Source organism: Talpa europaea, assembly GCF_964194135.1.
Source record: "Talpa europaea genome assembly, chromosome: 12".
Taxonomy (NCBI): Eukaryota; Metazoa; Chordata; class Mammalia; order Eulipotyphla; family Talpidae; genus Talpa; species Talpa europaea.
In genome coordinates, this window is record NC_140079.1 from 5,980,479 (window position 1) to 6,000,242 (window position 19,764).

General features: G+C 61.7%; 3 protein-coding genes across 3 annotated transcripts; 1 reads left to right on the top strand and 2 right to left on the bottom strand.

The window, feature by feature from the left end:
* Window positions 1–211: 211 nt before the first annotated feature.
* SNAPC2 (small nuclear RNA activating complex polypeptide 2) lies at window positions 212–2,566 on the top strand (the record flags this gene model as incomplete). The annotated part of the gene is made up of 5 exons (XM_084248596.1): window positions 212–400; window positions 1,104–1,223; window positions 1,399–1,467; window positions 1,711–2,134; window positions 2,235–2,566. Exons 1-5 carry the CDS (start codon window positions 218–220, stop codon window positions 2,564–2,566), a joined length of 1,128 nt encoding a protein of 375 aa, XP_084104722.1. The 5' UTR covers window positions 212–217.
* A 2,061-nt stretch (window positions 2,567–4,627) lies between these two features.
* On the bottom strand, window positions 4,628–4,934 carry CTXN1 (cortexin 1; the record flags this gene model as incomplete). Its single annotated transcript, XM_084249390.1, has 1 exon — window positions 4,628–4,934. One exon carries the CDS (start codon window positions 4,932–4,934, stop codon window positions 4,686–4,688), a length of 249 nt encoding a protein of 82 aa, XP_084105516.1. The 3' UTR covers window positions 4,628–4,685.
* A 1,303-nt stretch (window positions 4,935–6,237) lies between these two features.
* TIMM44 (translocase of inner mitochondrial membrane 44) lies at window positions 6,238–19,121 on the bottom strand. The gene is made up of 13 exons (XM_084250774.1): window positions 19,062–19,121; window positions 17,307–17,408; window positions 15,032–15,202; window positions 14,115–14,195; window positions 13,232–13,381; window positions 12,120–12,259; window positions 11,779–11,864; window positions 10,996–11,088; window positions 10,779–10,903; window positions 9,488–9,538; window positions 7,502–7,591; window positions 6,732–6,842; window positions 6,238–6,449 (listed from the first exon to the last, which is right to left on the bottom strand). The coding sequence occupies exons 1-13, from the start codon at window positions 19,104–19,106 to the stop codon at window positions 6,330–6,332; spliced, it is 1,365 nt and encodes a 454-aa protein (XP_084106900.1). The 5' UTR covers window positions 19,107–19,121; the 3' UTR covers window positions 6,238–6,329.
* Window positions 19,122–19,764: the final 643 nt, after the last annotated feature.

Consider the following 19,764-nt stretch of genomic DNA (forward strand, 5'->3'; position numbering starts at 1 on the left):
GTTCACGAGCGAGCCGGCGGCCTAGCTCGCCCCGCTCGGGCCCCGACGGGAGCCCCGCGCCTCCCCGCGCGAGGCGGCTCCCTCCGGCTCGCTCCGACCGACGCGGACACGCCGTGCGCTTCCGCTTCCGCTTCCGCGAGGGCCTCTGGCCCCGGCGGCTTCCGTAGCCCCGCCCACCAGCGCGGCCCCCGGGAGCGCGGGCGCCGCGGCCACCGGCATGAAGCCCCCGCAGCGGCGGCGAGCGGCCCCGGCGCGCTACCTGGGCGAGGAGACCGGCCCCGCGGCCTGGAGCGCCCGCGAGAAGCGGCAGCTTCTGCGCCTCCTGCAGGCGCGGCGCGACCAGCCGGAGCCGGACGCCTGCGAACTGGCCCGGGAGTTGCCGGGCCGGAGCGAGGCCGAGGTGAGGGGCCCCGGGAAAAAAGCCAGACTAAAGTGGTGCCAAAGGCCGGCCCGTTCGGACGGCGGCCCAGGGGCTCGGAGGGCGGCGCGGGGGGCCCGAGGAGCACCCGCGACCGGGCGCGGTGTCGTGCGCGCGGCGGAGGGGCGGGGCGGCCTGGAGGAGCCACCTGAGCGGGCGGGGCGGGGCGAGAAGACGCCGCGGGGCGGGGTGGGCGTGGCCACGGAGGCGGGTGGGCGTGGCCACGGGAGGCCCGCGGGGCGGTGCCTCCGGGGAAGGCGGGGCGGGGGCGGGGCGAGCGGGAGGCCGTGCTTGCGAAAGGCGGGGGGCGGGGCCGCGCGCGTGCAGCCCGAGGAACCCGAGGAGGGCGGAATTGGTCCAGGCTGGGGCGGGGCGACCTTGGCCTTGAGGTTGGGGGCGTGGGCGGGGTGCGCGAGACGGAGGGGCGGGGCGAGCTCGGTTTAGGGAGCGGAGCCCGGGATTGGACGGGAACGGGCTTAAAGTGGGAGCCTGGAAATGGGATGGGGTGTTCGCAGTGGGGAGAGGAGTGGGGCGCTGCCCAGGTGCGCCCCTGGGCCGCAGTCCGAACGGGCCGGCCTTGCCTCTTCTCACACCTGCGGAGCTGGGCACAGGGACCCGGCCTCGGGCAGGTTGGGGCCTCTCCCGCTCCCTGGGCTTATTCCACACCCTCCTTACCCCTCCCCAGATCCGGGACTTCCTCCGGCAGCTCAAGGCCCGCGTGGCCCGGGAGGCCATTCAGAGGGTGCATGCGGGTGGCCCCCAGGGCCCAAGGCAACGAGGAACGCAGCCCCCAGCCCCCATTGAGGTGAGGCAGGCCAAAGTTTCCCAGGGCTGGTCATTAGGGGGTGGGGTGGTCCTTAGGGGGTAGAGTGTGAGTTGGGAGGGGGGGATAACCTGCTCAGGGGTGCCCCAGAACTTGGGATACCCCTGAAGGTTGATCCCTACCTAGGCTGATGTGTACTTCTGCCTGCCTCACCCAGGTATGGATGGATCTGGCTGAAAAGATAACAGGTCCTCTGGAGGAAGCGCTGACCGTGGCTTTTTCACAGGTACAGGCACCCCCTAGGCAGGTTGGAGGGTCTCCCAGGGGGCAGGGTTATATGTCCCCTTGTTAGCTCTGTGACCCAGCCTGCCACTGGACACCCTGAGCTCCAGTGTCTGTCCTGCCCGGGATGTCCTCAGGGTGATAGGAAAGATGTGGTGAGCAGGTTGGGATGGAGGGTGCATCTGCGTGGCAGGGGGTAGCAGATGGGAGGACTTCCCATTTCCTCCCTGCTCTCTCTGCCTACCAGGTGCTCACCATCGCAGCCACAGAACCCATCAGCCTCCTGCACTCCAAGCCCCCCAAACCCACACAGGCCCGTGGACAGCCACTGCTCCTCAGCACCCCTGGAGGGCAGGAGAATCAGAACCCTCAGACCCCAGGTCCTGCCCCCGAGACCCTTCAGCTTACCCCTGGTCCTGTCCCTGAGACCCTTCAATGCATCCCTGGTCCTGCCTCTGAGACCCTTCAGTGCACCCCTGGTCCTGCCCCCGAGACCCTTCAACCCACCCCTGGTCCTGCCCCCCGGACCCCTTGCCCTGCCCCTGTGCCACCATCCAAACCTCTGACGGGCTCCTCCACTATGGAGGATTTCGCTGTGGACTTCGAGAAGATCTACAAGTACCTGTCATCCATCTCCCGCAGCAGCCACGGCCCCGAGCTCTCTGCAGCTGGTGAGTAGGATGGGAAGGCCGGGCCTGTGTGCATGTGGGGGTGGGGAGGTGCTTCCTGGTCCAAGCCTGCCCTCCCTTCACCCCACCCATCTCCATCCAGAGTCAGCTGTGGTCCTTGACCTGCTCATGGCCCTTCCCGAGGAGCTGTCGCACCTGCCCTGCGGTGCCCTGGCCGAGCATATGCTGGACATGTATGTGCACCTGACTGCCCCCCAGGCCCACCCAGCTGGCGGGAGCCTGGGTCCCGAGGCTGAGGACTCTGGGGCAGGCTCCATGGGGCAGGAGGCAGCTTGCCAGGCCATCCCCCAGGCCCGTGAGGACGCCGGGCTCAGTGAACCAAGATCTGCCTGGCAAGCAGCCGGGGTCTGTCCCCTGAACCCCTTTCTGGTACCCCTGGAGCTTCTTGCCCGGGTGGCCACCCCTGCAATTTGAGGGTCCTGGGCAGAGGACACACCAGACACCTATGAGCTCCCTGACCATCCTATTCAGGCTGGCACTGGGCTGTCCAGCGCCACAGGTCACAGCTCATTACATGGTCCTTCGTGTGGAGTGGCCTTTAAGGTGCTTGGCACGGCGGGGGTCGGAAGTCACATCCTGTACTACAGGGTTTCAGCCACAAGACTGGGGGCGGGCAGCAGTGAGGCAGCTGGACCCCAGTCACCATCCACTGCTGCGCACACTCCCCCTGTGCCTGTGTCCTGCATCCTCTGTCCTTGACTGAATAAAGCTCTGGTCTGTCTGCCCCTGATTATTTTTCTTGTAGTTAAATTTGGGGGTGGGGGCCTGACGTGGCAAAGGAGAAGCAGGAGGAGGGAAGATGGAGCTCAGGATCCTGGGGACAGGTGGTGGGCAAGCAAGGGGAAGGGTGTGCTTGCTGGTCAGGGCTGCTGCCGCAGGCGCTTAGCCAGGAGTGGCCACAGTGATCGTGGGGGGCTGAGGCCAGAGTCTGGAGCTGACCAGTCCAGGGAAGGGTTGTTGGGCTGGGGCTAAGGCTTAGGGCTGGGCTGCCCAGTGTGGTAGATGAGAGAAAGGGTCCCTGAGGTGACCTTGGGGCTATGAGGGAGAAGAACAAGACCAGAGTCCTGGCCAGTGCCAAGGGCCCCAAGTTCCCGGTTCCTTCCTGCAGGGCCCCTGGGGCTCGGGGTTCAGGTGCTCGTTCTAGGGAGACTGGGGCGGGAACCAAGTGTCCTCCCACTGTGCTTCCTTCTCCATCTGAACAAGCCCTCCGAGAGCTTGTGGGGCTGGTGTGTTCACGCAGCCTTCCTTTTATAGAAACACTCAATTCTCCCCACACACGCTGCACACGGCTCCCTCAGGGCACACAACACATCTTTCCAGGCAGGCGGGAGAGCGAGCCAGCCCACTCCATGCTCACAGCCACATGGCACCAGACCCAGGCTTCCACAGTGCGCACGATGGCGGCTGGAGGTGTGGAGCTGGCTGCCAGGCTGCTTCCAGCGCCAGGAGGCCGTGCCAGTTCTTGGAGACAGGCGCCAGGACTGGCTGAGGGCACCCCATCTCCACTCCCCAGCAGGCTGAGCCATCCCGTGACCCCTAGAGTCTCCCCAGGTCCTGCAGAAATGGGGGCGGGGTCTTGGCCTTGCCTGGAGCTGGGGAAAGGGGTAGGTCACACATCAGACCCCCAAAGCTTGGGTCTGAGTGTCGAGGCACTGGCTGGTAAGAACAGGTGTCAGACCTCGATTCAGATTCCCACGCGGCTGGGCTAGAATCCAGCCACTTAGCACGGGAGTCACTCGCTGCCTGGCCCTCGGGCCCAGGGACCTGTGGAATGTGGGCGCCAGCAGGACGTGCGCAGGGTCCTGAGCAGGAGCCCCAGCTCCCACAGGAGGCCCCCAGCTCCCACAGGAGGCGCAGTAAGCGGTCAACAGCTTTTATTATCACCAGCGGCTCAGAGGCGGGGAGGTCTTAAAAGGCATGGGGAGGGCGCTGGGGGAGCGGGGCCCGCAGGGTGGAAGAGGGCCTGGGTCGCCCGGGGGCGGGGGGGGGGGGGCACCGCGCAATCTGGACACAGCAGCCCTGGGAGCTCTTCAGGAAGGTCTCCTGAGCGGGCTGCTCCCGCGCCCGGGTGTGCAGCGCCCACCGTGTGGGCCCAGGAGAGTGTGCCAGGCCAGCGGTGCCCAACACTGATGGAGGTGGGGTGCGAGGGGGGGGGTGAGGATGACCAGATCACAGAGGGGGGCGGCACGAGGGGCTCCCCGCCTTCAGGAAGCGGCATGACGCTCACGCTCGGCAGCACATCAGCTGAGACACCTGCACGCGGGCGCGGGGTCCCCTTCCCGCCTGCGCTTCGGAGGGGGCAGCCGCTGGATTACGGGGCGGGGACAGGGCCGGGAAAAGGCACAAAGTGGGGCCGGGAGCTGCAGGAGGGAAGATGGGAGGGGCCTGGGGGCGGGTCTGACTTCAAGGGCCCTCGGCCCCCGGACCGCGCGGGGGCCGGGATCCCGAGCGCAGCCCCAGCCTGCCGGCGCCGCGGGCGGGGCGGTCTCGGGGACGAGGCCCGGCCGGGGGCCCGCCCGCGGCGCCGCACCCCTCACACCAGCGCGTAGTCGAACTGCCCGCGCTCCAGTGCCTCCTTGTGGTCGGTCCAGGACGAGGCGGGCATGCGGCTGTAGGGGTCGAGCAGGATGCGCACGCAGCGCACCATCAGCAGCACGAGCACCACGAGCAGGCACAGCACGAAGGCGAACACCGTGCGCTGCTCCGCGTCCAGGCCCGCGCCCACCGGGGGCCCCGTCGACGGCGGCAGCGGCTCGGGCGACAGCGTCCACGCCGCGCTCATGGCTCACATCGCCGCGCGCCCTGCGGAGGGGGGTCCGGCTCAGGGCGCGGGGAGGAGGCGGCGCCCCCGCCCCTCGCCAGCGTCCCCCGCGCCGCCGCTCCCCGCCCGCGCCCGGCGGGCCCCGCCCGCGCCCCCGGCCCCCGGCCCGCCCCGCCCCGGCCCGCGGGCGCGCAGCCCCTGCCACGCGGGGACCAACTCCGGGCGTGCGCGCAGGTGGGGGCGCCGGGGCGAGGCGCAGCCCCGACCCGCCGGGTCCGCGCACAACAGGTGTGAACGCGCGGCCGCCGCCCGCTCCCTTTGTTCTCCGCGTCGCGGGGACCCCCTCCCCCGGGCCCCGCCCCGGCGCGCCCCTCACCCTGGCCTCGACCCGGACCGGGACGGACCGCCCGGCGGCCGTGTCTCCTCCGGGCCCGCGCCGGCTCTCGGCCCCTCGCTGGCGGCGGCGGCGGCGTCCGGGCTGCGCCCACCCTGCCCGCCCCTGGCGCGGCGGAGAGCGAGGCAGGCGGCGGGCGCGAGCCGGGCCGCCGCGGCTGTTCCCATGGCGACGGGGGGCGGGGCGCCGCGGGCGGGGGGGCGGAGGCTGCGCAGGGAGCGGCGCGGGCCCGCGACCCCGCCCCGGACTCGGGGAGCGCGGAGCCCACCGCCCCGCCGCGGGCGCCTGGGGAGGCCAGAACCCCTGCGGCCCGGGAGCCCCGAGGCCGTCGCCCCCCCCACCCCAGCGCGCCCCACGGACGCCCCCGGCCCTCCAGCCCCACGTCCACATTCCTTGCCCCCAAGCATCGCTCATTGGGCGCCCAGGCTCCCGGGCTCCGCGAATCCGACTCCAGCCAGGCCCCTGAAAAGCCTGGTTTCGTCACGGGCGACTTCCCCAGCTCCGCCCCACTCCCCGAAGGGTTCTGCCCCGCAAGGGGACCCCCTCTGAGGCTGCAGTGCGTGCAGTGATTTTGATTGACGTCCCACCACCCAACCGCCCCCCCCGCCCCTCCCCCCCGCAGTGACAGACATCTGGAGCCAACCAGGTTGCGTTCCTGTACTTGGTTTATTATTTCCAAATTCCAAGCATGTGCACAGGTACAGGAGCATGGTTTAAAAAAAAAGTGGAGCTAAAATGGCCTGGCCCACGCGGTCGCTCTGAGTGCCAGGCCCAGGCAGCCCTCCGCTGCCCCAGCGGGGACTCCGGGGCCTGGAGCTCTTGGCACTGTCTGCCCGGCAGAGAGGCCCCAAAGACCCGCAGCCCCTCCTCCTCCGACAGAGGCAGTGGGGAGCGCTGTACAGCCCCCCGGCAGAGCGGGCAGCACCCACAGTCCCGTCCCCCACGGTCTGCTGCAGCTGATGGACACGGGTCCCGTGTGTCTACTGTGGTGTCTTGCTCGGAGTCCCCGTCGGGGGTCTCGCTCAGAGGACCTGCTCTGTGCTGGAGGCGGAGATGTCCAGGAGCCGCCAGGCCGCGTAGGGGTTGAGCTCATCCTGGTCCCGGCAGAGCGCCCACACGTAGAGCATGCGCAGCACCTTGTCCTGCAGAAGCGGGCAGGGTGAGGGGAGGCAGGGCAAGACAAGGCTGTGGGGTCAGAAGGCGGGGAATGCTTGGCAGGATGGGGTAAAGGTGTCAGGCTGTCAGCCTGGCTCTGGGGTTCAGAGAAGAGTGGTCCACCGTACAGCTCGGGGGTGGTCAAACAGGACAGGTCCCTCACTCCCCCTCACTCAGCCCAACTGTGGCCCTACACGCTGAACAGCTATCAGACCAAGGTGGTCAGAGGCCGCGCCCACCCGTCACCTGGGTCCTCCCCTCTCACTCACCGGGTCACCTTCGACCACCTCGCCTTTGGGGTTCTTGATCACCATCACCAGCTGGGCCTGGAAGGTGACGATCAGCACCGGCCCCTGCTCCATCATCTTACCCATGGCTAGCTGCGGGGAGCCGACAAGGTGGCCTCAGAACACCCCAGGTCCCTCCCGCTGGAGGTGCAGACCCCCACCACCCTGTCTGCGCCATCAGTGCCCCATGGCCTGCACTCGCTGGCCTGCTTCCAGGCAGGGATTTCCCATGAGACTCTCCACGGAGACATTCAAACCCTGACTATGAAGGGAACTGAAACTGCTGAGGAGACCTGCAGGCTCCAGACGGCTCAGAGACTCCTCGGCCCGGACACTGGGGCCATCAGGGGCATGAAGCCCGTTGTGAGCAGGGCCCGCCCCACACATGGGGGGAGAGGGGGAAGCTAGTGCCAGGCTGCCTTCAGTTCCCACAGGGAGGAAATCAGGGCGCTGGTGGCAGAGCATACTATCTGGAGCCCACACTCTTGACAGCACCCCGGCCCTGCCCACTGAAGGCTCAGGGACAGCAGCACCGCCTTCAGGAGCCCAGGGAGACCCCCGTGCCCACCTTGTGGGCCCAAGAACATTTCAAACACGGGACTACAGGACCTGACTGAAAGGGAACCTCCAGGTTTACTCCAAGAGCCTTCCCACGCTGGGCCTCTCCCGGGGGCAGGGGCTCTCCTTGGGGGCACAACTCTGGTGAGTGACCTTCCCAGCTGCAGGAGGACCTGGCCGGGAGAACTACTCACATCAATGTTGTCGATGTCCAGGATGCGGGAGTGGAACTGGAGCCCCAGGGCGCGGGCCTGCTGGATGGGGTGGGCCAGCTGGCTGTAGGTCTGCAACAAGAACCACAGACCTGTGTAGCTGGCCCAGGGCGCGGCCACACCAGCCCTCACAAGTGGGTGGGTGCGGCCACAGGAGCCCAGAGCAGAGGCCACCCCCGGGCTGGGGCTGTGCCAGGAAGGACTCCTGCAGGTGGGCCCATGCTGCCTTTAGCTCTCTCACACCTTCCAGAAACAGCCCCGTGCCGGGTGTGCTACACCAGCAGTGGCAGATGCCGCAGGCGCAGCCGACACGTGTGGGTCTGAAGCACACGCTTCCCCCTTGCAGGAACAGCGCTGTGTCGACACCACACCCAAGAAGGAGGCGGTCCTTTTGTGTGATCGGAAGCACACTCCCGCGGTACATCAAGGCCTCTAGCTGATCCTGGACACTCTCACGTTCACCTCATTCTGAGTCCTGGCCTGGAATCAAGCACCTCTTCTAGGACAGGTTCTGGCCCCCAACCAGCCCTGTGGGGGGCTGCGGGCCACAGCAGCCTGCTCTTGCACGGTGATGCTGGGGTCCCGGGCATGCTCCCGGCCCTGGACGGTCCCAGGACCGGGCCACCAGGTCCGGGCTCAGCAGGCAACCATGATGGTAAACATTCCAGTGGCTTCTATTTTGTCATGGGAATAATGCATCAGCCAAGGAAGAAAAAACGGTGCCAGTCTGCCTGAGCAGTTGGAGGATGACATTTAAGAAAACACGCCTGTGTGAGCGGCTGCACCCTCAGCCGAGTTTCCAGGGGCACCGAGGAGTTCTCTGGCAAAGACATCAGTCTCATCCTACTGGTCCCAAAGGGGAAAAAAAAAACAAACAAAAAAACCCTCCTAAATGCCTGCCTGATTAGTCACCGTGCAGGGGAGTACTGAAAAAGCATCTGACATCTTCTCTGCTTCTTCCAAGTTGTGAGCTGGGGACAGGCAGAATCAGCCAACAAAGACTGAGCCTCTTAGCACAAAGGAGCAGGGGGGTAGCAGCCTCGTGGGCGACAGGTCAGAGAGTGAGAGGGTGATGTGAGGTGGCCGCCCAGGCTCAGCGCGGAGCCCGGCGCTGGGAGGCTGCCAGCCTCGGCAGACAGGGTGTGTTCCTGGGGACGCCTGGCCCGCCTCGGGCTGGACGGCCGGGGACCTAAGGCTGGACTCGGAGTAGCCAGGCCTCCCCAGGACACCAGGCTCCTCCCCGGGCGGGAAACCCATCAACGTCTGTTTTCGTCTGTGTTTCGGGATCTTGCAATGAGAACAGCTAATGACTCTGTCAAGGATGCCCTGGGCCGTGGCATCCGTGCTCCTCGGTGCCCTCCAGACCTGTGAGCTGGGTGCGGTGCACAGCTCCAGCCGGGGGCGGGGGGAGGTGGCCCAGGCACAAGAGGCTTCAAACGCCAAGCGCAGTCCAGGACCACGGTCACCACACAGGCGGAGGAACGGCCAATGTACCCCACTCATCAGTCGTCCCTTTCAACTCACTCCCCGACCCCTGGGCCCCCAGCCTGTATCCCGCCATCCTGGCCAGGGCGTCTGGATTCCCGTCACTCAGGCCACCGACAAAGCCCAGTCTACCCAATGGCGCGCGGCCCCTTCTGTGACCTCCTTAGCGATGATCCCTTCCAGATGGGGAAGGGCTCTGGACAACAAGGAGAGGCAACAGAAACGCCCCAAGCCCAGGCCATCCTTAGGCCAAGGCGGGGAGAGGCTCCTTCAGGACCTAGGAGTGCAGTGGGAAGGACCAGCCACTCACCAGACATGGGACCCCCAAAGGGCACGTGCTGAGACCAGAAGGCAGGGCCCGCTGTGCGCTCAGCCCAGCGAGCCCGTCAGCGCGAGGCCCCCTGACCAGACCTCCTGACCAACCCACCCGAGCGGACCTTCTTTAAACTTTCCTTTTCAGATCTAAATAGAAAAGGCACTCACGGCTTCATAGCACCAGTCTTTGAGAATGTCGAGCTCTCCAGAAATCATCGCCTACAGAGGGAAAGACAGCAGATGTGAGAGGAGAGGCAGGCGGGCCCTCAGTGCGTCTCCAGGCCCTTCCCTCTCCAGCGGGGCCCACCCTCCGGCTTCCACTATGGGAAGGGCGTCCTGTGTCAGGTCAAGGTCACGGCAATGGGCAGCAGGTCCCAGGAAGCCAAGCCCCTGCGTGCACCCCACGGGACTCCAGCCTTCTTGCTGGCCGTGGGGGCCCCGGAGGGGAAGGGAGGGGCCGCGCAGGGTGGGGAATGGGAAATCAGAGGTGGCAGGAAGAGGGGACAGGAACCCAAATGGGGGTAGAGGGGTTTTCTGTGGTCCCGCAAAAGGCCCTCTCAGGTCTGTCTTGCCTTCAACCACACCCTAGAGGGGACCTGGAGGGGCAGACATGACAGAAAGGCAGCCAGCTTCGGCAGAGGCCTCGCGGAGGGTGGGCTGTGATGGGGCTGAAATAAGCTGTGCCCTTTAAGAAAGAGGAGGGGCCTCCCTGGCGCAAGGGATTGAGTCTCAGCACTGTGGGGCTGCTGGTGGCCTCTGCAGCATGAGTCCCACCCCCCAGCCAGGGAGCTGACCCACAGGGCGCAGCAGACCTCTCTGGTTCCCCCGCTGCTCCCCTCAGCAGTGTATCTCAGTAGATCTACCTGTTCTGCTCCCCACTCTGTCTCGGGTGAGACTTCTCACCCCCTGCACCTCTGGCCTGTACCTCAGCTCTTGTATGCATAAATATTAAAAAAAAAAACAAACACAGGAGGTGCAAGAGGACTAGAAAGGAGATGGGTCAACGATTCCTACAGAGTGGAACCCCCCTGGCGGCTGGGGTGACCCTAGCTCTACCTCCTTGCCCGAGGGTCTGGCCTGAGCCCCACGCCCCCAGGCAGTCTGAGGGAGGAGCCTCAGGCCGAGAGCAGGAGGGAGCACCGGGAACTGCGGCGGCAGGGGGAACGTGCTCTAAGAGAGCGAGAGCAGACCCCGTCTGTGGTCCACGCAGGAACGCCGAGAGCTCCCACCTCCGGGACCGGTGGGGGCCACGGGCACCGCAGTGGCCTTCTTGGGTGCGAGACTGGGTACGAAGGGTTAGTCTGCTCAGAAACGCCCTCGACGCCCAGGTCCGAGGCACTCCCCCTGGGCCATGGCGTCTGCTGCCCTGCGCCCGGGCTGGGGTGGGGGGCAGGCCGAACTCCGGGCAGCCAGGCAGGCCTGTGAAGGCATGGAAGGGAACGGCGGGGTCAACACCCACCTCCAGGACATTGGGGATGATGTCGTTCTCACACTGCTGCAGGAAGCGGTCCTTGTCAAAGGTGGGGTCCACCCGGAGGATCTCCGTGAGCACCTCCGACATCTCTGTCTTCGAGAACAGTCCCCCTGGGGACAGCCCAGCCAGGAGTGGGTGAGGCCAAGGACCCCTCCCACGGCCGGCCTGGGTGGGCAGGGCGGGCCTGTGGTAATCCACTCACCTAGCAAATCCGTGACTCTGTCAGTCAGTGCCCGGGAGGCCCGGATAAAAGCATTATCGCTTTCGTCATACTTCATCTTCATCTCAAAGAACCCTGGGGGGGATGGGGTTGCAGGTCAGGGACCCTTCCAGAGACACCTCATGCCCTTTCAGAGGCTCCTTGTACCCTATGAGATCAGCTTTCCACGCGGTGGGTGAATTAGGGGGACTTGTCTGAGCCTGCTTCCCCACTTCTGCTCAGAGACCACTGCCTGCTGACCTCCATCTCGGAGCGACAGAGACCCCTCAGCTGTGGGCCTGGAGGTGCTATGTGAACTCTGAAGGATCACCCCCACTGGCCTTTGCTTTCCCTACAAAAGGCACAGGCAGGTCTCTAGGGAGCGCCGCAGGACAAGGGTGAGGCGTATGGTGCACTGTCAGCACCCTAAGTCCCATTTTTGACACCAGCAGAAAACGGCACCAGGGACTGGCCTCCTGGCTTCCCCAAAGTGGGAGCGTCGCTCCCAGAACCCGGAGCCGCCCATCACAGAGGCAGCTGAGCCAGGCGGGCTTGCAGCTGCAGCATCTCCAGCAAGGCAAGGGGGCCCGGCCCCGAAACCCTGCCCCGTGAGAGGTGCTGAGGGCTCCCAGGGCCTGCTCTGGCCAGGGCTCCACTGTGCACTCACTGGGACGCCCCGTGGCAATGATCCCGGTCTCCTGCTCTGGCAAGTGGGGGTCTGACTGTGCCCAGGGCACACTGGGTCACCAGCCTGCGGCCAGCCAAGCCTCTCACATCGCCACTCACGGTTAAACACCACATTGTTGTCCTTGAAGTCTTTCCACTGCTGGTACCACTTGGAGTCCTTGTGCAGCACGACCCCCAGGGCCTCCCTGCAGAGATGGGGACAGGGTGAGCAGTCGCCGGGCCCTGGGCCTGTTCCCCAGCCCTCCTTGCTATGGGGTGTCGGGTGGCTGCAGGATGGCTGTCTTTGACCTCCTGCCTTCTCTTTCCTTTCTTGCCACCTCACCTTCTCCCCCAAATTCATCAGGGAACCTCAAGCAGAAAAGAAACTGACTTGGGCAGGAAGCTTTAGTGGCCCCCAGAAACAGCAGTGCAGTGGGCAGCCTGGCCAGCCTGGTACTTACTCATTCGCCTCAAATATTTTCTCTTCCTTCAATTTCTCTCCTGCAAACTCTTTCCTTTTCCTGAGACGCTCAGGCCTCCGGTAGGGCCCGGTCTGCCCCAAGACGCTCTCATCAATCTCCTTCTTCACAGATTCTACCCCCTGGAGGAAAGCACAGCTGGGCACAAGGTGGGTTCTTGGGGACCTTCCCGACACCCCCAGACCACTGATACTAGCCTGTGCAGCAATGCCGAAGGTCAGGAGAGGGCTTGCTGTGAACCCTGGCCTCAGGTCTTAACGCTCCCCGGGGCCTCCCCTTCCCGAGGTCTGGAGGTCACTGTGGGTTCCTACCCGGCAAACATGCTGCTGAGCTAAGACTCCAGCTCTGCCCCGTTCCCCCCCCCCCAAAGCAGCAGACACAGTCTGACCCCCAACCCCAGACCACCCTCAGATTCAGACACTGATTCTGCCTGGAAACCATTTGTTCACCTGAACCAGAAAATGGAGGAGCAGCTTAAGCTCTTCCTCTGCTCCACCCCACCCCCCACCATTCGAGCAAACCCCTAGTCTGGATTACACCTCTCCAAATGGCAGGAATGCCTCTCCCCTCGCTGCCTGCTGTGCCTGGCCACCAAGCCTGTCTCCAGCCTCCTCCGTGCAGTTTCCAGAGTCCTCCCAGGCAGCTCCCCTCTCCCACACTCAGTATCCTTCAGCCCCTTATCACCTTCCTGGTGAAGGCCGCACATGCCTGCAGCTGGCAGCCCCACTTTCCCGCAGTTGCTCTGGCCACCCAAGCTGTACTCGCCTCTCCACATGGCCCATGCCCTCTGCCTGCTGTTCCCCAGGAGCCATCTGACCCTTCCCCAGGTCCCTTGGAGCAGGAGCCTGATGGCCAGAAGAGGGCCCAGCACATGATTAGCTTCCAGAGTTGTTTACAGAATGAGTGCAGGACCTTGATTCACCCCAAGTCTGACAGACCTCTGGGTCATGGACAAGAGCTGAAGGTACCAATGTTAGGAGTGGCCTGGAGGCTCTGGTTGTAGCATCTGTGACTCCCCAGAGGCCGTGACTTGTTCGAGGAGAAAGGCCCTGTCATCTTGAGCAGGGGCCCCGCCGGCCCTAGCGCCAGCTCACCTGGGACAGGGCTTTGAAGGCCGCAGTCTGGCCCAGCTTTTCCCCGCCCTTGGACACGGACTCAGCTGACTGCTTGGCGGTCTTGGCTGCTTCTTCCACGCCTTCCTTGAATTTCCGGCCAAGGTCACTTTTACTGACTTCATCGAGACTCTACTGAGACAAAGAGAGGGCGTAATCGTTGCAGCTCCGCTTGGGTGCCTGGCGCTTTCCTCCCCGCTGCAGCCAGAGCGGTCCTCCAGGGCCTGCGGCTCAGGCACACATGCTCCACAACACTGCAGACAATTTCTGGGGCGCTGGACTCTTAGGTTTGACATTGGACCAAATGGCCTCTCCCCAGAAGCCCTAGGCCTTCCCAGATTCCACAGGAGCGGCAGCCGGGGATTTAAGAAGGATGGTGGGGTTCTGCCCAACTCCAGTGGGCTGGCTTGGACTCCCAGACTGTGCAATACTCCGTCCCTTCTTCTGCCCAGGAAAACAGAAAACACAGTGGAAGCAACAAAAAGCAAGCCCCCTGCCCCACAAGAGGGTCTCCACCCAATCTCCACCCTCACCTGGGGACCAAGTGTCACTTTTTCTATTTCTAGGCAAGAAAAAATCCTTTTATCCCCATGTCTTCCCCAGCTGTGCGTGGGCTTCTAAATTACGTGAGCTTCTAAATTACGTGAACTGTCACCAGGCGAACACACTAGTCTTATGTTGCCTCCTTCTGTGTTTTCACTCCGGATGTCTTCCTGCCAGTGCCAATAACTGCCACCGAACAGGCTGGCTCTCCCTGGCTCGCCACCCACGTCCATCCATTCCCTGTGCCAAGTCACACCCTGCCCAGGCCCAGCGCTTCCTGCTGCTTCTCCTCTGGAGAGAGCAGGGCCCCAGAGACGATCACCTCCTTCACCGTGCCTGTGAGCTCCCCCAGCTTCTTCTTGATCACCTCGCTGGTCCGGACAGTCTCCGACTCAATGGTTTTCTACGGAAAAGGACATTGTTGCTTTCCGTTACAATACAGCAGTTACCTGACAGCCAGAGGTCTAAAGAAGCATTTTGTCAGTGGCCCTTCCCCCCTAAACATCTCCCATCCCTGCCACCCTGGCTACTTCCCCACCTCCAAGGCTGGGCACTGCCCATGGTCTGGCCTATGGGTATCAGCAGCCCAAGGCTGACAGGCTGGGATCCCCTGAGCATAAGAGCCCGGACCCCAAGTCTCCCTCTGAGTGGCAGGTATTCAAAGATGAGTCCTTGTGCTCCAGGCCCAGGTTCTCAGCGCTGTCTTGCCCTGCCTTGCCCCCCACTCAGCCGTGTGTCTCTCACACCCTGGCCACCCACCCCAACCTCGGCTTGCTCTGCCCTCAGACACTTCATCCCATTCCCTTTCCTGAATGAAAAGGGCAATCTTCCATCGAGTCGAGTCCCCTATAGGGAAGGGGTACTCAAGGGAGTGGATAGGGACACTCAGAGGGAACAAATCTCACCATGGCCTGGGGGGAGGGGCAGACAAACACAATGCTGAGGGGCCTTGGCAAAAGAACACACCTCTGAGGCCACCCTCCGGTCAGGGGGGCTGTGCCCGCCCCGCCAGGCCCTTATGTGCTGCACAACGGCGAAGGAGCCACCAGAGCTCAGGCACATGGGAAGAGCCAGCAGCAGTAAATGAACAATCACACCAGCACCACGGCCCACTTTCCCCCATTTTACCCGGAGCGCCCCAACCTGAAGGTGCTCAGGGGGGCGGTGCATCTCACGCCCTGAGCCCACCCGCTGTCTGACGCCTGAGTGTGGGGCCCGGGACTGGGGCAAGGGACTCACATATTTCCTCCTGGCTTCCTGGAGCGCGTCTGACTCTTCCAACTTTCTGGCTTCATCGCGGAATTTTTTTATACTTTCTTTCATTTCTTTGTTTTTGGCTAATTCTTGTTTGATATTATCTAGCAGGCCGGAGAGAAAGCCTTTTCTGTTCCCAGAAGAATAGGACTTAGACTAGAAAACATGTAAAAAATGAAGGATTTTTCCCCCTTTTTGTTGATAAAGATTTAATGACAAACAGCCACCTCTTTTACAACAACGACAAAGTTTAAAAAGCAGTAGGTGACCTGCCAGCAGATCCATACACTGAACTATCACTCAGCAATAGAAACAAATGCGATTCAGCCATGAAAACAACAGGACAACACATACGATGTAGATATAAATGTTTCCAGTGAAAAAGTACACGCATGGGTGAAGCACATCGTGGAAAGGACAGAGACTGCATGGCTCGGACCTAAGCCTCTGAGAGAGGCTAACTCTAGGGACAGTAAGTGGACCAGGGTTGTGGGGTGAGAGGGCGGCTCTGTGAGATGCAGAGGACCTTCCGGGCAGTGAGACTAGTCTGTGTGGCACTGTGAAAATGCACACACCTCAGGACCTATTTGTAACCCTGATGGAAAAGCTACTTTAGTTAGCAATGTATCCTTATTTACATCGGTTGTAACAAATATACTACCAAGATGTGAACCACAGGGGGCAACTGTGTCCAGTTGGGGGGAGGGGGGAGGCGAGAAGAGAGGAGGTATCTGGGAACTCTCTGTACTTTCCCTTCAAATTTTCTGTAAATCTAAAACTGTTTAAAACAAAGGAAAATTCAGGTGCCCTCTCCAAGGAAGGCAACGCTGGAGTGGAAACAAGTGCAGCTTGAGACCTTCATGGAGCCTCAAACACCTCCCCGTGGCAAAAGTCAACCCCAAGGAGGTCTTGGTCTCAGGACAGTTGAAAATGACTCCTCCCAAAGGAGCTGGCACAGGCACCGCTCTCTGGGCTTTTAGGACCTGGATAACTTCTTCTTTGGGGCAACTCCCCAAGTCCCCAGCTGGAACGCGCATGTTCCCCAAAGGCCTACGGACTAGCATAAATATTCCTTTTTCAGTTCACAGGACCATAATCACAGAGAGCCCATACTCAGGGGGGTTCCCAGGGGAAACCTGATACACCCAGACATCAGACCCCAAGGAGCTGAACAAGAACCCAAGGTCCAGCTCGAGTCCAGCTCAGGTCACAGGAGTTGGTGGAATGTGCTGCTCAAGACACAGGCTTTGGAGTCAGACACAGTCACATTCAGGCACCTGCTTTGCCATCTGTGGAATTAATCAAGAGTGGGCTCAGAAAAGAGAAACAGCTTAAAGAATTTCTCTGACAGTCAAGTCACTGGGGAGGGGTCGCATGTGGCCGGCTGGTTTACGTGGTTGTGCTGGGTGGTGGGTGTCACTGCAAATTTCAGGGATCACAGCCTCCCCGGCCCCATCACAGAAAGCTGTACCAGGTCTGAGACTAACAGGCTGCCTTCTCATGCAGACGTATCCTGGCTGGCCTTCAGGGACTGCACCACCTGGCAGCAGCCCTGCCACTTACTCTAAGGCTGTCAACTCTAAGGCTGGGTAGGAGTGAGTCTGGACAACTAAGGGGAAGCACCACAGGTCCTACCCTACACCCACAACAGCCCCAGAACACGATCAGGGAGATGAAACCTGTCAGGGGCAGATAGGGAAAGTGTTGAGATGAGACTCAAAGGGAAGGGAGGGTGTGGGCTATCCAACACATGGCTTTTGTGGGGGGTGCCAGGGCCCACTGTGGTGAGGCCCCAACAGAAGCAGTCGAAGAGGAATGACTGGAAGGGCACAAGTTCTAGAAAATGTTACCTATGAAGAACATAAATGGTGAAATGTAGCTGAGGGAAACTGAGTCCCAGGAGATAACAGGTGACTCTGCTCACACACCAAGGGCAGGAAAAGGGAGGGGCTCTACATGGCGAAGGACTGACAAGACAGTATTTAGCTCAGTACAGAGATGCCTTTCTACTCATTACAGTTGATATGTGTGACTCTGAAAGACAGAAACCCTATCGCTGACAAATTTCAAGCATTTCTCTGGATACAAAGAGGACCAGGGAGCCTGGGCGCATTAACTCGAAGACCTTGGATATAGAATGCTTGCCAATCAGATGCCCCTAGCAGAGGAGGCAACATCCTGCAGTCCTCTCTCCTGTTAACAAGATCTGATTTTCTAGACCTCTCCCAACCACCTGCTTGCTGTGTCCCGAGTCACTCACCAGGAGCAGGTCTCTACCTGGCTGGCAAATCTGATAGGTACCATGGGGTAGCAACACTAGGTTGTGACTGGAAAGAAGCTGGACTCCGCTGCCAAGGCATCTCTAATTGGGAGAGAAAAAGAGAACGATCCACTCAGTAAAGAGGTAGAGGAACACAAGCCACACACAAAAAGCAGGCAATGCCCATGAGTTTTGCTGATTTTCTTCTCATGGCTGTCATATGTTGGATGCTGCCATTTTCCCAAAGTCTGAGAAGCCAGTGGAATATGGTGGAAAGAAAAAACACTGGGCCTGCAACTCCAGGTCCCCTCACTTCTGAACCTGGGGGAAACCAGATGGGTTCCAGAAAATACCAACCTATGGGGAAGAAAGCTAAATGTGCCAGTCCGACTTAACTCTAGTATTACAACAGGCATCCTGAGCTTTGACACTGGTGGCAAGCAGTCTCCTCACAAGCCTGCCCCACTTATGTCGGCCTCAGAAGACCAGAAACCTGGGCTTTCAGAGGTAAGAACTGATATCCCCCCAGGGACAACCCTTGAATAAACTTAAAATATTCCGGTCTTGTGTTGGACCGCAAGCAGGGCAACTCGGCAGCTTTGGACAAAGGACCAGCTAATCTCATGTGAAAGGAATTTCTTCTACCAAACGATGAACTTCAGCTCTGTGAGGGAAGCACCTGTCCAGTTGAACACTGCACCCAGCACCGAGTGGCACACTGATGTCAATGAGCAGACAGAACATTCCCTGGGCCTTTCCCATTTCCGAGCTTCCTCTTTCCGGGAAGCCTCAGCAAACTCCCACAGTTATGTGAGAGCCACTCCTAAATAACTTGCTTTACTTCTCTATATGCCTCTCCACTGACCCCGAAGCCACTAATTTCAGCAACAGTCTGAAGCAGAAGTGGATGGCAAAGTTGTGACAGAAATCCCATAGGACCAAATCTGATTGGTCGGTTCACCATAGGTGAACCATAGGTCTTGCACCCCAATCCAAACATGGGTAAATTAAACCTCCAAATCCAGAGTCACAAGACAAGCAGACACACACACACACTTCTGAATTAAAGACACCTTCTTCCCCCATGCACTCACATTCCCATTAGGTATCTTCCTTCCTCCATAGTCAGAGACTCTAGCGTCAGACTGACCTGGGTTTTAGACCAGGTCAGCCACTCCACTAGCTCTAAGATTGTGGGCAGGTTGCTTAATCTGTCTTCCCAGTTTCCTAATCTATGAAACAGCGACAGCAGGAACATGAAGTACTTTTATTTCCCCTAAATGCGCTTTACACGCCTTGACTCCCAAGAGCCCAAGCTCTAGTCAAGGTGAGAACTACCTTCCACACCTTCACGTGGAAGATTACGACAGGCGACGCAGGAAATGCTCTAGGTAGAGGATCCGGCATATAAACGCAGACGGTGTCTGTCACGGTTTTTGTCTTTCCCCTCGCTACTTTTCTTCACTAGGCGCTGCAGCCACCATTCACTCCGCGCACACATGCGGTCTGCCCAGCAGGGCTCTGCCCCGCCGGAAGCCGAACGTCGCGACCAGGTTCGGGCGCGCATGGGCCCCACCCTCAGGCCTCGCTCCGGGCACGCTGCTCTGGCCCCGGCTGACCCAAAGACTCCACCCCAAGCCTCTCGGCAAGCCCAGGGAAGGACCGCGGGGACCTAGGGCCAGAGGAGGAGGGCGTGGAGGTAGCGGACCAGCAGCCCCGCGAGGCTCGCCCTCTCAGTCCCGCAAATCTGCTCACCCTCGGGCAGCGGCACCAGCCTCCTCGCAGGGCCGCCGCCGCCATGTTGAAACATTCCGTGTGACCTTCCTGCGGCGCGGCCCGATGGCGTCATCTGCCGCGTCAGCCTGGCGCGGCAAGGGCCTGGGAAAAGCTGGGCTGGGGGCGGAGCCTCGGAGAGAGCGAGGCCTCTGATTGGACAATGCTCCGAAGGTGAGCCCGGGCCGCAGAGCGCTGGGCCACAGGGGCGGGCGTGGTCGGGGGAGGGGAATTCCTGCAGAGCCGCGCGCTGATAGGACAGGGCCCCGGAAGCGCGAGGCGGCCCGCGGGGGCGGGGCTCCCGTGAGGCGGGGGGCGCCCTCTGGGTGAGACGGCTGAGGGCGCCGGGCCCGCCAGCGCGGGACCCACTCAGCACGATCCCGGCCGATGGACTGGAGGGTCAGCCCGATAGTGAGTGCCTCGGCTCTCGCTGGCCATGCCTGGCGGCGACGGAAAGTGTTTCTCCTCAAGCACGAATTAGCCCATTCTTGTGGGCCCAGAACTGGAAGGGAAAATTGGGAGCAGGCTGGCGGGGGCGGGGGACCCTCCTCCGTTGATTTCGTGTGAATTTACACACCTTGCCCGCAAGAAGCTCAGGCCTGTATCTTTTCAGCATCTAGATACTATTTTCCATTTAGAGAATGCCGCCACCAAGTGGCGGTACCGTGGCATGCCCACGCAATCT

Bases quoted from the DNA above. Each gene is read 5' to 3' on its own strand.
- TIMM44 (XM_084250774.1), bottom strand. From the start codon at position 19,106: ATGGCGGCGGCGGCCCTGCGAGGAGGCTGGTGCCGCTGCCCGAGG. The intron at 14,196-15,031 runs GTGAGTCCCTTG...CCTTTTCCGTAG, and splicing joins AGGAAGCCAGGAGGAAATAT to AAAACCATTGAGTCGGAGAC. The intron at 6,843-7,501 runs GTGAGTAGTTCT...GGCTCCCCGCAG, and splicing joins TGGACATCGACAACATTGAT to CTAGCCATGGGTAAGATGAT.